Here is a 15,118-nt window from a genome sequence, read left to right as displayed (position 1 = left end):
GCGGCACAGTTTGTGTTATAATATCTGTTGCCGAAATGGTTAGAAGTACTACCGCAACGGCAATGCTAGTTTTGTTAGCTTGTCAGTGGCGTTTTGCATTGTGTGTTAGCATTAAGGTAGTAGACTCAGATAAAGTTACATTAGTTGTTTTTTGCAGAGGATAAAGAATATACACCTGTGACTATTATGTTGCCTCTCTACATGTGCTGCGGCACAGTTTGTGTTATAATATCTGTTGCCGAAATGGTTAGAAGTACTACTGCAACGACAATGCTAGTTTTGTTAGCTTGTCAGTGGCGTTTTGCATTGTGTGTTAGCATTAAGATAGCAGCCCCAGATAAAGTTACAGTATGTAGTGTTTGGTTTTATGTAAGTCGTTTCTGAGAAACTCCAATTAAGAGTAGAAATGAAAATCGTAAAGAAAGCAACATGGCCTCTTTTTTCGAAGTATAATAGGTCTCGTATCTGTTGCCTAAATGGTTATAAGTACTACTGCAACGACAATGCTAGTTTTGTTAGCTTGTCAGTGGCGTTTTGCATTGTGTGTTAGCATTAAGATAGCAGACTCAGATAAAGTTACAGTATGTAGGGTTTGGTTTTATGTTAAGTAATTTCTGAGAAACTCCAATTGGGAATAGAAATAAAAATCGTAAAGAAAGCAACATGGCCTCTTTTTTCGAAGAAATGTATACTAGGTCTCGTATCTGTTGCCTAAATGGTTATAAGTGCTACCGCAACGGCAATGCTAGTTTTGTTAGCTTGTCAGTGGCGTTTTGCATTGTGTGTTAGTATTAAGCTAACAGATGCAGATAAAATTACAGTTTGTAGTTTTGTGTTAAGACATTTCTGGTAAACTCCAACTGGGAGTGGCAGTAAAAATCTTGAAATGATAGAAGGAATGAAGAAATTATATTCTGCTGTCATAGGATGAAGGATTTTCTTTTTAATGTTATTTTAAACTTTTTTTTTTTTTTACATTACTAATCTTGGGTTGTTTCTTTTCTTTTACTAAAATCGTCAGGTGGATCTAGTAAACATTGGTGGGACTGACATTGTTGATGGTAACCACAAGCTTACTTTGGGACTCATCTGGAGCATTATTCTTCACTGGCAGGTGAGCGCATTCGTACCCCCCACCACCGCCCTAATACTATATATTATAGCTAAATGGTTCCAGTGACAAATATACAATTCTGACATGCTCCTTTCTCGTGCGTCATCTTTTCTACAGGTGAAAGACATCATGAAGGACGTCATGTCCAGCCTGCAGCAGACCAACAGTGAGAAGATCTTGCTCAGCTGGGTGCGTCAGTCCACGCGCGCTTACCCGGAGGTCAACGTGCTGAACTTCACCACCAGCTGGGCCGACGGCCTGGCTTTCAGCGCTATCCTGCACCACTTCAGGTGAGGAGCATGCCCTAAGTACCGTCATGGCAACAGTGCTGTCCATACAGAAAAGAGAAAAGAAAAAGTAAAGATGTAAACATTAGGGCCTGACCGATATGGAATTTTTGGGCTGATATTCAGCCAAATAAAATTCTCATAACCGGTTAATAAAATATATATATATAATGAATAAAATAACATTTTACAATATTTTGTCCTTTAATATTTAACATTACAACAGAATTAAATATCATTAAAACTTGGCAGATTTGGATTTATTTTTGCGGGGGAGGGAGATTTAAATGTCATTTATCTTTGTCTTATATTGTAAGGTCTTAATTTGTTAAAAAATACAACCTGCAGATTTTTGCTTTTGATTTTTGATTTTTTTTCTTAAAATGGCTAATAGCGGCCGATTGAGTTGGGCCCTAATAAACATTCACAATTGGGAAAACTCAAAACACTCTCAAATCAACTTTCCCCATTTAAATGAATGGAAATGCCATTAATTTGTTCCAGTCTCTCCGCAAAAAAACAAATAAACAAACGAAATTTCATGAGGAAAATTATACAATATTGCACCAAATAAAAACATACATTAAGAAAATAATTAAACAAAATGTAAAGAATAAAAAAAAAAGTGCATCATTATTAATTTGTTGTTTATCTTTCTGCTGTGCTTTCCTTGTCCACTGAGCGGCGGTGTAATAGTCATACAGACAAACAAAGAAGAGTTTTTACTCAACTATTTAAGTGACTCAATAATTTGCAGTACTGTTAATCTGATAAAGTTGTTTGCTTGTTCACATATCCATCCCTATTTTTTTTTTCTCTCACTATGCTTAACTGCTGCTTGCTTATCCAGGTGTCCTCGATATAATTTAAGATTATTTAATATTCTGCAGGAAAATCAGCGCACGCTGGGGTTGTTTAAAGAATACAGTACTTTCATCTAAACTTCTCTTTTATACTTGCGTAAGTCACTCCCAACTATCTTCAAAAAGCCTTGGCTGTGTTTTATCTGACTACCATTGTATTTTCTTATCCCAAGAAGGTCTCGTCTGACTTCGTCATCCTTTGATTTCATCAAACCGGAACCACAAGTGTACTCACAAGTCGAATCAGTCATTAGTCAGCATTAAGCAAGTCGCATTACTTGAGACTTATGGTTATGTATAGAAATCTATGATTGGATATTATTTCCATCAGATGCAAAAATGCCTGCTTTTAGGCAGAATGCAAAGCATGTGTGTGTGTATTTACAGTAGGTGGGGGTTGGGTCTCCTGTGTATGTGTGTGTTGACTTACCCTGTTTACACCTGCCCTTTTGGTATTTGCACATGCTTGCTGCGTTGTGTGTGGAAGAAAAAGCCAGTGAGCCGAGGACCCCGCACCCCTTTCCCCCCCTCTTCTGTAACCGTCCTTAGCTGTTGTACACTCACTCTTGGGATTTTGAGTTGTGAGAAAGGCCAGTGTTGGTTTAGACTCGGCCCAGGGCTTAGATGGATCACTGATCCCTTACATTCCACAATCCAACTCGCCCCAATACAGTCTTTTCTCTTAGTGCAGCATTTACATACTGTACATCCCATTCATATTCTTATATTGTGTATCTATAAAGGACGACTTTTATCCTAAATGTGATGTTTTCCTTTCATTTGTAGGCCAAATGCATTCAGTTGGGACGATGTGGTCCAAATGAGGCCTGTTGAGCGTCTGGAGCATGCCTTCACTGAAGCCAAAGACCAGCTGGCTATCGAGAGGCTACTGGACCCTGAAGGTGAGGCACCCCGCTGACTAGTTTTAAACACTTCCATGTTGACAAACAAGCAAGTCTGTTTCGACCAATCAATGAAGAGCAACATGTTTAGCTAGTACCCTAACCTATACTAACTAATCTTACTACCAATTCATCATCTGGTATATTATGGCTTTTCTGACTCTATTGTCAAACTTTTTTTTTTCTAAGTTTGGTTGATGCCCCAGTGGAGGGATAAATTGGGTAATCGCGGGAAATGCACTATAACACGTCATGTGTATAGAGCATGAAAAATTAAAATTTATAATGGGAGTCAATGGGCCAAAATCTGGACATTTTTACTCATGTTTACGATAAACATTTGTTTCCCACATATAATAATGACAATAATAATTTTGAAATTTTAGACGGTGCCATTTTGAACTTCAACATGGTTTGGACAATTGGGTGCAATTTCAGCTCACTCATTTTTTTCATATGCTTTATATTTGATATTAATAAAAAGCCAAAAGCCAAAAATTGGACACTTTCCTTATGAGGGTAAACGTGTTAAGCACTGTACAAGCCTGCAAATTTACAAGACTTACTTAACCCCCAAATTCCAAATTTTAATTTTGCCATTTACATAATTTACATTATTTGAAGAACATGAAGACATTGTCACAATACCTCCACGTATTTTGTTCTCTTATCTTTTTTTCTAGTGGTGTACTTCCACCTTGTATTCTTTTGTTTAGCCATATTTAAGAAGTGTTAACTCAATAATTCCCTCCTGAGGTCTTCACCATCTTCACATTGTGTCTTCCTTTGTTTCCCAGATGTGGCAGTGCAGTTACCAGATAAGAAGTCCATACTTTTATATGTGACATCGCTGTTCGCGGTTTTGCCCAAAGACGTCAGCATGGAGTCCATCCGAGAAGTGGAGACGCTGCCGCGTAGATTCAAAGTGGAGGCAGAGGATTCGGGGCCAGGCCTTGGTGCACAGGTGACTCTTTTGAGCAAAGCATGTTACATCGTGGCGCAGAGTTAAAACTATAAATAACAGTTTTGAGTGAGTCTGAAGCGTATTCTCACCATAAACTGCGGTTCGCTGTACTGCGCTTTCAATCACATCGTCACATCTGTGGTGTTGTCAGAAACCACCAAAAGCACCTTTTAAGTTTTATTTATTGCTCCTGGCCTCACACCCTCACACTTCACATCCTGGAAGGAGCGCTGGAAAACTTGATTGCATCTGATTGGTCCGGTGTTGTGGATGGGGAGGGGGGCAGGGGGGTGGGGGGGTTCTTTCCTGGCACGCTTTCTCCCGCCACAGGAAGTGATGCGTAATGCCGCTGCTTTTGTGACCATGCGGGGGGACAGAATAAAGGTTCTTTGTTTGGATTGGTGCCCTCCCCCTCTTCAGTATTTGATGCAGAGTATTGCCTTGTGACTTCAAGCAAAAAGAGTTTTCCAGATTTGTGACATTTTGGAAACGCAGTCATACAGTGTGAACAAGCGTTTCCCTCTTCATGTCCAAAATGTCAAATTCACACTTCAACAACCATAATAATTTCTGCCATTTTGTTGTTGAGTGACCAACACTGTTGCATCTCGAGTTTTGTGCCATTGCGATTCATAAGTACTGATTGCGGCTTGACCTGCCCTGCAAGTCAGAAGCCACCTCCCAGCATCCCATAATAAGCCCGCATACTTCTTATTCCTAACTGCAGGGCAGGTCGCTCCACATGCCTCAGAGCAGTCACGTCCAGCCTCTCCCTCCTTTAACCGATGCTTCTATTTTAAAACTCAGCAGCAGCTGATTAGACATCATTGCCATATGAGAAACACAAGTCAAACTACATTTGAGCTTTTGTTGGACAATATTGGGAGACGGGACAAAACCCTGCCAGCAGTTTTCATTCCCTTGTTTTATTCAATGGTGAAACTGAAATTAAATGGTGATTTGAACAAATCCGGTGTTTCAAAAAATCATCGCTTAAAAATAAATCACCTCCTCACTTCCACTAGCCACCTCTCTGCAATTGAACAGAATACAGTGTCCGCTCCATGAAGAAACAACAATCAGTTCAAAGGTGATTCTTATGAACGGGCCCCTTTTCTCAGAAAACGCAGCTGAGCAACAGTCCCCGACCAGAGACCCCCGACGCCCTGATGGAGCTAGAAGGGGAGATGGAGGGCAGCATACTGGAAGCCGACTTGGACACCTACCAGACCACCCTGGAGGAGGTACTGACCTGGCTGCTGTCGGCTGAGGACGCCCTGCAGGTCCAGGATGAGGTGTCGGAGGACGTGGAGGGTGTCAAAGAGCAGTTTCACACACACGAGGTGAGAGGAGAGGTGAAAGGGCCATCAGCTAGTTGCGGTTGTTGTTATGTCAACCGAAACTGGGCTCAGTTAGTTCTGTTTTGCATTCACATTGCATTATTTTATTTATTAAACAGCTGCCGATATCTGTGACTAATTAGTGGAATCCATGACAAAGCATGAATCTGAATATTGAAACAAAAACATGACCGAGATAAGTAGAAAGCTCAAAGGTTTAGTTAGTTTTAATTTAAATTAGTTTGTAACATTTTTTCTTCCTATTTTGGGGTGTGGCTTAAACAAGAGTTGCCCCTCCCTCACTACATAAGAACTTGAGTGCCTTTGTTTGCATCAGTGATTATCCACCGCAATTTTTATGCACAGTTAGGGAGCTAACTGACTTAACTAGCTTATCTATCTGAAATATGTCAGTAGCATGAGATCATTAAAAAAAAGCTGGACTTTGCGCTGTCGTACAGTTATCTAGCTAACTAACTTAGCTAGCCAAAAATTTGTGCACATGTCATGGAAAGATGGCAGTAGAATGAGATTTTAAAAAATAGCTGGACTTTGCGCTGTCGTACAGTTAGCTAGCTAGCTAACTAATTTAGCTAGCTTAACTAGCTAAAAATTAATGCACATATGTCATGGAAAGACGGCAGTAGAATGAGATCTAATAAAAAAGCTGTACTTTGTCGTACAGTTAGCTAGCTAGCTAACTAACTTAGCTAGCTTTGCTAGCTAAAAATTAGTGCGCATATGTCATGGAGAGATGGTGGAAGAATGAGATTTAAATATAAAAAAAAGAGCTGGATTTTGCGCTGGTGTAGCTGCTTTAGAGCGCTTCATTGTTGTCCCTAAGTGTGCGAATGACAATGGAGGGGAAGGGAAAACATTTCTGTCTCTATCTGTGCCTTGAGATTGGCTGTCACCAGTCTAGGGTGTAGTCTGCTTGGGCTAGGCATAGGATTTTATTTCTCAACAGAAAAGTATCAAATAATGCAGCGCCACGTGTCTGTAATTTTAGCACCCCTAACCAAATTACATCTTGTTCTGAACCAAACTCGAACTGTGAAAAGGTTGTCATTTTCATGGTTATTTGAGTATTCAAACTTGTCATTAAACTCGTTAAGTCGTAGCTCTCGGGCCTGTCATGAGCGGGTCCATTTCCCTCGCAAATTGTGACCGCGTGCCTCTTGTCGACTTTGGAAGGACTTCATGATGGAGCTGACGGCTCACCAGAGTAGTGTGGGCAACGTTCTGCAAGCCGGCAATCAACTGATCGCCCAGGGCAGCCTGTCAGGAGAGGTGGAGGATGAAATACGGGAGCAGATGAGCCTGCTAAATTCCCGCTGGGAGAGCCTACGCGTGGCCAGCATGGACCGCCAAGCCAGGTAAAAGAATTTACCATTTGAAGCTGTTTTAACGATTAGCGTACATACGCCGCGGGATAGAGGTCATCGGTCTTAGCGCTGACCTCTGATGTTTATGGCTTTCAACTTTGAGGAATGTGCAAGGCTGCGAGCAATGTGAAGGTGACAACTGATAAGCGCTGAGCTTTTCCCTCAAGGCTTTGCGGCAGTCGGTCTGTTATCATCGTGTCAAATGTTTCAAAGACAAACATACACCTTTTTCTTTATCTTTAGGCTTCACGAAGTTCTAATGGAGCTCCAGCAGCAGCAGCTCCAACAGCTTTCTGATTGGCTGACTCGAACAGAAGACCGCATCAGAAAGATCGAGACTGAGTCGCCGGCAAAAGATCTAGAGGGCTATAAGGAACGTGTCGAACAGCATAAGGTAAAGACACTTTCTATACCAATTAGCTTGATTGTTCTACTTTATGAGAGTTAACTCTTTGACTGCCAGACGTTTTCAGAAAAGGAATGCCGTGGGTGCCAGCCGATTTAAGCATTTTTGACTGATCTTTCAAGGTCCACAGAAAATTATGTGTTTGGACTATGGAAACACACATACTACCAAATGAAAGATTGGACTCTCATCTTTCATCAGAAAAAAAAGTTTGTTTCTACCTTATTCCGTTTTTCAGTAATCAACAATACAAAATGGTTAGTTTCACCTCTGTTTTGAAAAAAAAAACGTCTTTTAACGTCTTTGGCACTCCTCCATAGGATTTTACTAAACATCATTTAACGTTTTTGGCAGTCAAAGAGTTAAAAACCCTGTAAAATGAAATCAACAACACCGACTACTTTCCATAAGTAAACTTGGTTGAAGTCACGCTAATATCACATGTTTTTTTTTTGTCCCTTTCAGGAGCTTCAGATTGACCTGGAGGCAGAGCAGGTGAAGGTAAACTCTCTAACGCACATGGTAGTTGTGGTGGACGAGAACAGCGGCGAGAGCGCTACTGTCGCCCTGGAGGAGCAGCTCCAAGTAAGTGAACCTGTGATCTCTGCTATCAGTTATCAAAGGAAGATTTTTTTGATGTCAAGTACATTTGTTTATTTTTTGGGGTAAAAGTAGGAGTTACTTAAAGTGGAAGTCAACCAAAACATTTTGTCGACAAAAAAATGTTATATGCGCCCTCGTTTGTTTAAACACAGCATTCTGTTTAATATTGCATTTGTGGAATATGAATTAAGCAACAAAAAACACCTGGTTTTGGCGGCCATTTTCACACTTGTCGTCGACTGAAAACGACATCACAGTTGCTCAGAGCTCAGTTGACGACCAATCAAGTCTCACCTGTTTTCTGAGTTTGGCCATGTGAGGTTTTCAAACTGAGCCGTGATTAGTTGTTACCTGAGCCCTGAGCAACTCTGATGTCATTTTCAGTCGACACTCGACAGCAGGTGGCAAAATGGCCGCCCCCTGAGATGGGAAAAAAAATAAACAAACGCAATATTAATCAGAAGGCCGTGTTTACACTATTGGGGCGCGCATAGGACACTTACAATGAAGTGCAAGAGAATGATTGATACCTTGTCAGTCACACCTTCCTTTTGATTGGTTATTTTTCTTAAAAATTTAATCTGGGCATCATGTGGCCCTTTTTTCAGATAATTTTACTAATGTACTGTTTTTAACTCCGGAAAAACTATTTTGGGAGGTGACATTTGGAAACTACCCTTATTAGAATATTTGTACATTGCTACTTCCCACCACTGACATAAGGTGATGTGTAGACATTTAAGATACCTAACGGGGTGATTGACAAACTCTTTCATTCAGTCTTTGGGTGAACGCTGGGCGGCCGTTTGTCGCTGGACAGAGGAGAGGTGGCAGAAACTACAGGAAGTCTTCCTGATGTGGCAGCAGCTCGTGTCGGATCAGGTAGAACATCCTTATTACTATCTCTTTAATTGTTTCTCAATATTTATTGAGCCAAATGACATACAGTATTTATATGAGAAAAACAATCTTTTGCATGACACACTTTAAGACTCGAGCGTCATTTCCGCTTTCCCGCTTGCAGAGTTTATTCAGAGCATGGTTAGACGAAAGAGAAGAGGCCTTGAGTCAAGCGCAGACCAGCAGTTTTAAGGATCCAAGTGAAATCAACGCAAAAGTGCGGCAATTAGCTGTAAGTAAAGAGGGAGCTCTTGTTGGAGGCCACCTGCGGATTACCCAGCATTCCCTTCTGATTGCCATGTTATGAAAATGTGTAGATTCTCAAGGAGGATATGGAAAAGAAGAGGAGGACCCTAGACCAACTTTCCGACGCGGGCCGGGATGTGATGTCGTTGATACGGAGCGGCGAGGCTGGAGCCATCATTGAGGCTGACACCGAAGATTTGGCCCATCGGTGGGACAACCTTGTGCAGAGGCTGGAGGACTGCTCCTTCCAGGTGGGCTTAGTGTATGGCACTTTTGTTGTCATTTTTCTTTACCTTACTCCGGGGCACTTTAATGTATAATGGATCTGATATTGTGTGTTGTAGTAAAAAAAAATATTTAATTGCTTGTGTTTGTGTTGAAAAATACATTAGAAAAGGACCTTGAAGACATAATCACATATTAACTCATTCACTGCCATTGACGGCTATAAACGTCAAAAATTCATTTGAACTATTTCCATTAGTTTAACATTTTTCCCATTTTTGTTAATAAGAGTATGAAAACCTTTAATTTTTTATTGTACATTTAGAACAGATATTAAATTTGTGATCAATGGTGAGTTAACTAGTGAAGTCATGCGATTAATTACAATTAAAACCTTTAATCGCCTGACGCCCCGAATTTTTGATATTTTCTTTTTTTTATTCATTCACTGCCATTGACGGCTATAAACGTCAAAAATTCATTTGAACTATTTCCATTAGTTTAACATTTTTTCCCATTTTTGTTAATAAGAGTATGAAAACCTTTAATTTTTTATTGTACATTTAGAACAGATATGAAATTTGTGATCAATGGTGAGTTAACTAGTGAAGTCATGCGATTAATTACAATTAAAAACTTTAATCGCCTGACGCCCCGAATTTTTGATATTTTCTTTCTTTTTTATTCATTCACTGCCGTTGACGGCTATAAACGTCAAAAATTCATTTAAACTATTTCTATTAGTTTAACATTTTTTCCACTTTTGTTAACAAGAGTATGAAAACCTAGAATTTTTGTCTTGTAAATTTAGAACAGATATAAAATTTGTGATTAATCGTGAGTTAACTAGTAAAGTCATGCGATTAATTACAATAAAAAAAAATGGAATCGACCTCTTGCCCCTAATTTTTAATAATCTTTTTTTAAAATGAATTTATAGCAGTGAATGAGTTAAATAGCAATCTCAATAATGAGAGGGAAAAATATTACAATTTATTTTTTTGACCCTGTTTTCATGACTTCAGGGGTGCTCTTGAATTACAATGGTTCGGACAAAAAACACATTTGAGAATAAAAGCAGCATAAGAGTACAGTGGTGCCTTGAGATACCAGTGATCAAACCTACAAGTTCTTTGAGATAAGAGCTGCCATTTGGCCAATTTGTTTGCTTTGACTTGCGAGCAAAAATGGCAACTCTCCAAAAAATTAACACGTTGGACTCGCTCTCTACCGAGGTGGTGGAAGCTGTCACCGATGCCGGGATGACTCAGGTGGATGAACAAGTCGTCATGACAACAGTCGCCGTGGCTGCCGGTCATTCGGCCGCCGACCAGGAGCTGGCCCCTCCCGCCCCTCCCAAGAAACGACTGGTGGAGACAGATATAGAAGTCAGGAGGGTGTAAGTAGTGCTCGAAAAGCCTGCTGTTGAAATAGTGAATCAATACATCCACAATCATCAATGCACTTTCAACTGTTTATTTAACGGGACAAACACCGCAGGTTTGAAAATAAACTTTCCGACCATCTGAGTTGGATCAAAAAATGGAAGGCGTCCACTCAGACTATAGCCTCCACACAACCGGACCCCACAACTGATAGTCAGGAGCCGCAGAAAAAGCTCAAGGTTGGAGGAGGGAGATGGCGCAAGATTAGAAAATGACAAGTTGGAACGTGGCAGTTCAACATGCGCTTTGGGCTTTTAGGCTCACGAGGTGGAACTCAAAGCAAAGGAGCCCGCCGTCGGTCAAGTGATCCAGGAAGGTCGAGGCTTGATGGAGCAATTGGAGAGAGGTACGTGATGAAGCTGTCATGTTCAACATATCAGTGTGGAGTTTGTACCCGTCAACATGTTTGGCTGACATCTTTAGAGCGTGCACAGGGTCCAGAGTGGAATCTATTCAAAAATCAATTGAACTGATTTGCCCTCTGCAACGTGTCTCCGTGCTGCTGCTGGTCTTTTGTGCTCATGCCTGTGACGTTTCTCTTTAATGTCATTCTGCTGGTATTTGAGCTCCAAATTTATGACAATTTTATTATTATTATTATTATTTTATTTACAAACCCAATTCCAAAAAAGTTGGGACAATATACAAATTGTGAATAAAAACTGAATGCAATTATGTGGAAGTGCCAAATTTCAATATTTTGTTCAGAATAGAACATAGGTAGGTGACAGGTCAAAAGTTTAAACTGAGAACATTTATAATTTTAAGGGAAAAATATGTTGTTTGTAAATTTCATGGTGACAATAATAATTGCATTCAGTTTTTATTCACAATTTGTATAGTGTCTCAACTTTTTTGGAATTGGGTTTGTATTTAAATGTACACATTTTCAATTGTTGATGTATATTTTTAGGGTTTTACACCATACTTCATAATGAGCAGACTTGTTTTATTTAATTTGTCAATACTGTACATATGTTTTTACACTATTTTCAATCATATTTAATTTAATTATCACTAGTTTGCACAATTTACCAACTGTGCCTTTTCCGTAGATTGCTTTCTTACTGCTTCTGATTGGCTAAGACCATGTATGGGTGAACTTTAAAAAAAAATCCTACATTTGGATGAAAAAAATAAAAAGATCCTTAACTCTTTCACTCCCAGCCATTTTTACTGAAGCAACCCCCTTCGCTGCTTCGCTGCTATTTTACTGGATTTTGCAAGGTCCACAGAATATTCTGTTCTATTTCTGTAAAAACATGGAACCTCTCAAAAGAAAGATTAGAGTCTCTTCTTTCATCAGGAAAAAAAAAGCACGTTTGTGTCTGTTTCTGTTTTGCCGCAATTAGCATTAGAATATAGCTACGTTTAATCGTTATTCACAAACCTGTTGAAAACAATGGGAAACAGAGTTTGTTGCAACTTGGCCCTGGTTGATCTTTTATACTCTGTTGCCACCTGTTGGCTGTTTTTTGTAATAACTACCATTGCTTTAAGCGACTTTTCATGTCAAAAGCTGTACCAAAGCCTGTATGCTATAGCATTTAAAACACACAAAAACGTATAAATACGTTTTTGGGAGTGAAGGACAAAGTATTAAAAACATATTTATACGTTTTTGGGTTTGAATGTGTTAAGCATCTCATTTGATTGTTTTTCTTGTGCGCCTTCAGAGGGCGTGCATATGGACTCCGTGCGGGCGGACGTGGATCTGATCCAGACCGAAATGGATGCATGCGCAAGGGAGTTGCAGGCGGCCCGCGACCGAGTAGACGCCCAGACTCGGTTTAAGGCCCTGTCGGCCGAACTCGCAGGACTGGATCGGGTCTTGGATGAACTGGATGGATGGCTGGACTCCACTTGTGCTGTAGAAAAGTGCGACAGCGGGCAACTCAGGAGCCTGAGTGAAGAATGTCAGGTACGATAAACATCTATTTATCATAAGTGGGGAAAAAAAACAACTAAACAAAAAAAAGTTTCATGATCCCCTGGTATGTGTGTTTGTCCCTTTAGTCCCGACTCGTCCCTCTCAGTGCGCTGAGTACACAATTGAAACAGATTTGCGCAGATGTGGAGTCGCTGCCTTCTTTGAAAGACAGCACTGTGCTCGTGTCGTCACATCACGCCTCCACCTCGCAGCGACTACAGAACAAACAGCAAAAGGCCAGTCAAGGTAACCCTTCTTCATAAGTCACACGTGTACAACATGGACTCATAAACATGAAAGTGTAACAAAAGCTCACCAGAGGAGCAGTCTACATGTGGACAAACGTGTCAGACCAACATCAGCATTTGCCTGACAGCTCAAATCGAAAGTTACCAAAATAAAAGCAGCAAAAAATTAATTAAGATTCAGGAGCGAACCAAGGACTTTAGGCTAATCCCTCATTGATTAAGAGGGACGTCCTTTGTCTTTTCAAACATCTTGGCAGGGATTTTATTCCTCTCATTTGACAGAAAAAAAAGAGAAAACTTCTAGTAAATGATGGGCTCCGCTACAATGACTTTTGTAAGGTGATACCTCCAGACCTCAGGCCCAGGTGTGTGCTTGCTTTGCATTCTTTTGCTTTCTGGACTCCAGCAAAGAAAGTTGGATAAGAGCCACGGAAAATCTATTCTGTTTCTGCTCTGGCTTTTCTCTCGTCTTTATGTCCCTCCTTGGCTCCATCACAACTCTGTATAGCGTGCATCTGGAAAATGTTTTAAACGTTTGCAATGTTACAGCCATAATTCAAAATAGATTCAATTCCCCACTGTATAAGAATTTAAGCACCTTTGTTCGCATCAGCCGTTAAGCCGCCTCAATTCCAGCATGAATACTTTCTGGATACGCTTTATGTAAACATCCATGAAATCACCAACTAATGACTAGGTAGGAAGAAAGACAAGTTATGAAGACGAACAAGATGTCATCATCTCATGTATTTATTTTTTTTTGTTGTCCCCTTAGCAGCGTAATGATTGGCTGTGTTAACTATACAAGCTGTCAAACCTAAAACGGGATGGGAAACCCCACACATGCGCACTACTCAAAACATCTCGCTGCCCCCGTGTGGTGGAAAAGCATGCGTGACAATGTCATCTCCGTGCCGTCATCCAATTTCTAGCTCTGGAGGCCATCAAGACTCGATCTCTTCTGGTGGAGGGGCTGGAGGCCAGGCTGGCCGCACTGAGACGAGGAATCAGCGACGTTGCCACCACTGAGGCGGCGGTGCAGCGAGCACAGGTGAGTTTCTTTAAATCATTGAGCAGATTAACATATGCTCTTTTTTCACAAACAAAAATACCACTTCATATTGTATATATTGTATATGCACTGCTGTTTTTTTCAGTCCCACCATTTGCTGAATATGGAGGGTTACTTCCTTAAATTGGTCCAAATTTGAATGGCCTCTCGGGCCAAAAATTTGAAATAAATGATTTGATTTGCACTTACAAAAAAACATACTGACAGACTGACTAACTTTGTTAATTATTTTAAATTATGATGAAAACAAGGGTTTTGTAGTTTTTTTTTTTTTTTAACAAAAACTGACCACCCAACTGGCTAACTAAATAGAATCAAAACATCTTTTTGTTCTTATTGGTGCTTCATACTAACTAACTAACTGGTGAATAGTTTTTACACTTGACTGAAAGACTGACATATAATTTTGAGCATTATTAAATCAAATAGCTATAATTATATAACAATATATAACAATTATACTGTAAACTAAGCAAGTATCTACTCTCTGACTAACTAACAAACAAAAACATACACTTTTCGAAATAGTATTTTCACTTACTGACCGGCTGACTGACTTATACACATTTTGGCAATAACCAGTATAGCTATAAATACAACAGTCACCATACGTTAGCTAGCTAATTAACTAGCTAAGTCGTTAGCTAACTAGCTTGCTAACAAAACATACACTGTTATAAGTAATATTTGCGCTTACTAATGACTAACTGACCCTTCTCCATATTTATGGTAGAAATATCAGTAGTTCTTCCATTGTATATTTGATTCTTAGGTTTTATCCGCAGCTGAGAAAACAAAAGTCTCGTTCAGCAGATGTTTAGTTTTTTTTTTGTTCAGTGGTCTTCCTGTGTGTACAGTATGTTTATCCATCCATGACATCATCATTTCCAACAGCCATCAGCTGCCTTTTGTCAGCCCCTCGCTTCTTTCTGCACTGTATCGGACCCCTGGATCAAAAGAGACACGTTTGTACAAGTGCATTGTATTCTGTGTGTGTGTGTGTCATTGTCAGTGGTGGGGAAAATAACCAAGTACAAATGCTTTTACTGTATTTAAGTTACAGGTATCATTCTGCATTTATCTGTTGGTCTCCTTTTTGCTTTTACTCTCTACATTTGAAAACAGATTTTTGTTTCCGTTTGAAGTTATGAAAACAGATATTGTATTTGTACACAAATTTCTATCTGT

The 15,118-nt window shown here is 39.9% G+C and overlaps 1 protein-coding gene across 5 annotated transcripts in view; it reads left to right on the top strand.

The window, feature by feature from the left end:
• Positions 1-15,118, top strand: part of utrn (utrophin) — a 160,033-nt gene that overhangs the window by 19,326 nt on the left and 125,589 nt on the right. For all 5 annotated transcript variants that reach the window (XM_077551971.1, XM_077551970.1, XM_077551973.1 and 2 more), the window contains 17 exons: positions 1,022-1,114; positions 1,232-1,404; positions 3,051-3,166; positions 3,964-4,130; positions 5,252-5,473; positions 6,665-6,846; positions 7,099-7,249; positions 7,727-7,846; positions 8,645-8,746; positions 8,889-8,996; positions 9,082-9,261; positions 10,471-10,634; positions 10,736-10,859; positions 10,939-11,026; positions 12,357-12,601; positions 12,697-12,856; positions 13,791-13,909. In XM_077551971.1, coding sequence (XP_077408097.1) covers positions 1,022-1,114; positions 1,232-1,404; positions 3,051-3,166; positions 3,964-4,130; positions 5,252-5,473; positions 6,665-6,846; positions 7,099-7,249; positions 7,727-7,846; positions 8,645-8,746; positions 8,889-8,996; positions 9,082-9,261; positions 10,471-10,634; positions 10,736-10,859; positions 10,939-11,026; positions 12,357-12,601; positions 12,697-12,856; positions 13,791-13,909 — 2,514 coding nt within the window. The remainder of the gene's footprint in view (positions 1-1,021; positions 1,115-1,231; positions 1,405-3,050; positions 3,167-3,963; positions 4,131-5,251; positions 5,474-6,664; positions 6,847-7,098; positions 7,250-7,726; positions 7,847-8,644; positions 8,747-8,888; positions 8,997-9,081; positions 9,262-10,470; positions 10,635-10,735; positions 10,860-10,938; positions 11,027-12,356; positions 12,602-12,696; positions 12,857-13,790; positions 13,910-15,118) is intronic.

The sequence above is a fragment of the Vanacampus margaritifer genome, chromosome 19, assembly GCF_051991255.1.
Source record: "Vanacampus margaritifer isolate UIUO_Vmar chromosome 19, RoL_Vmar_1.0, whole genome shotgun sequence".
Lineage (NCBI taxonomy): Eukaryota > Metazoa > Chordata > Actinopteri > Syngnathiformes > Syngnathidae > Vanacampus > Vanacampus margaritifer.
The sequence above is the reverse complement of the archived record's forward strand: the minus strand, read 5'-3'. Positions and strand labels throughout refer to the sequence as shown.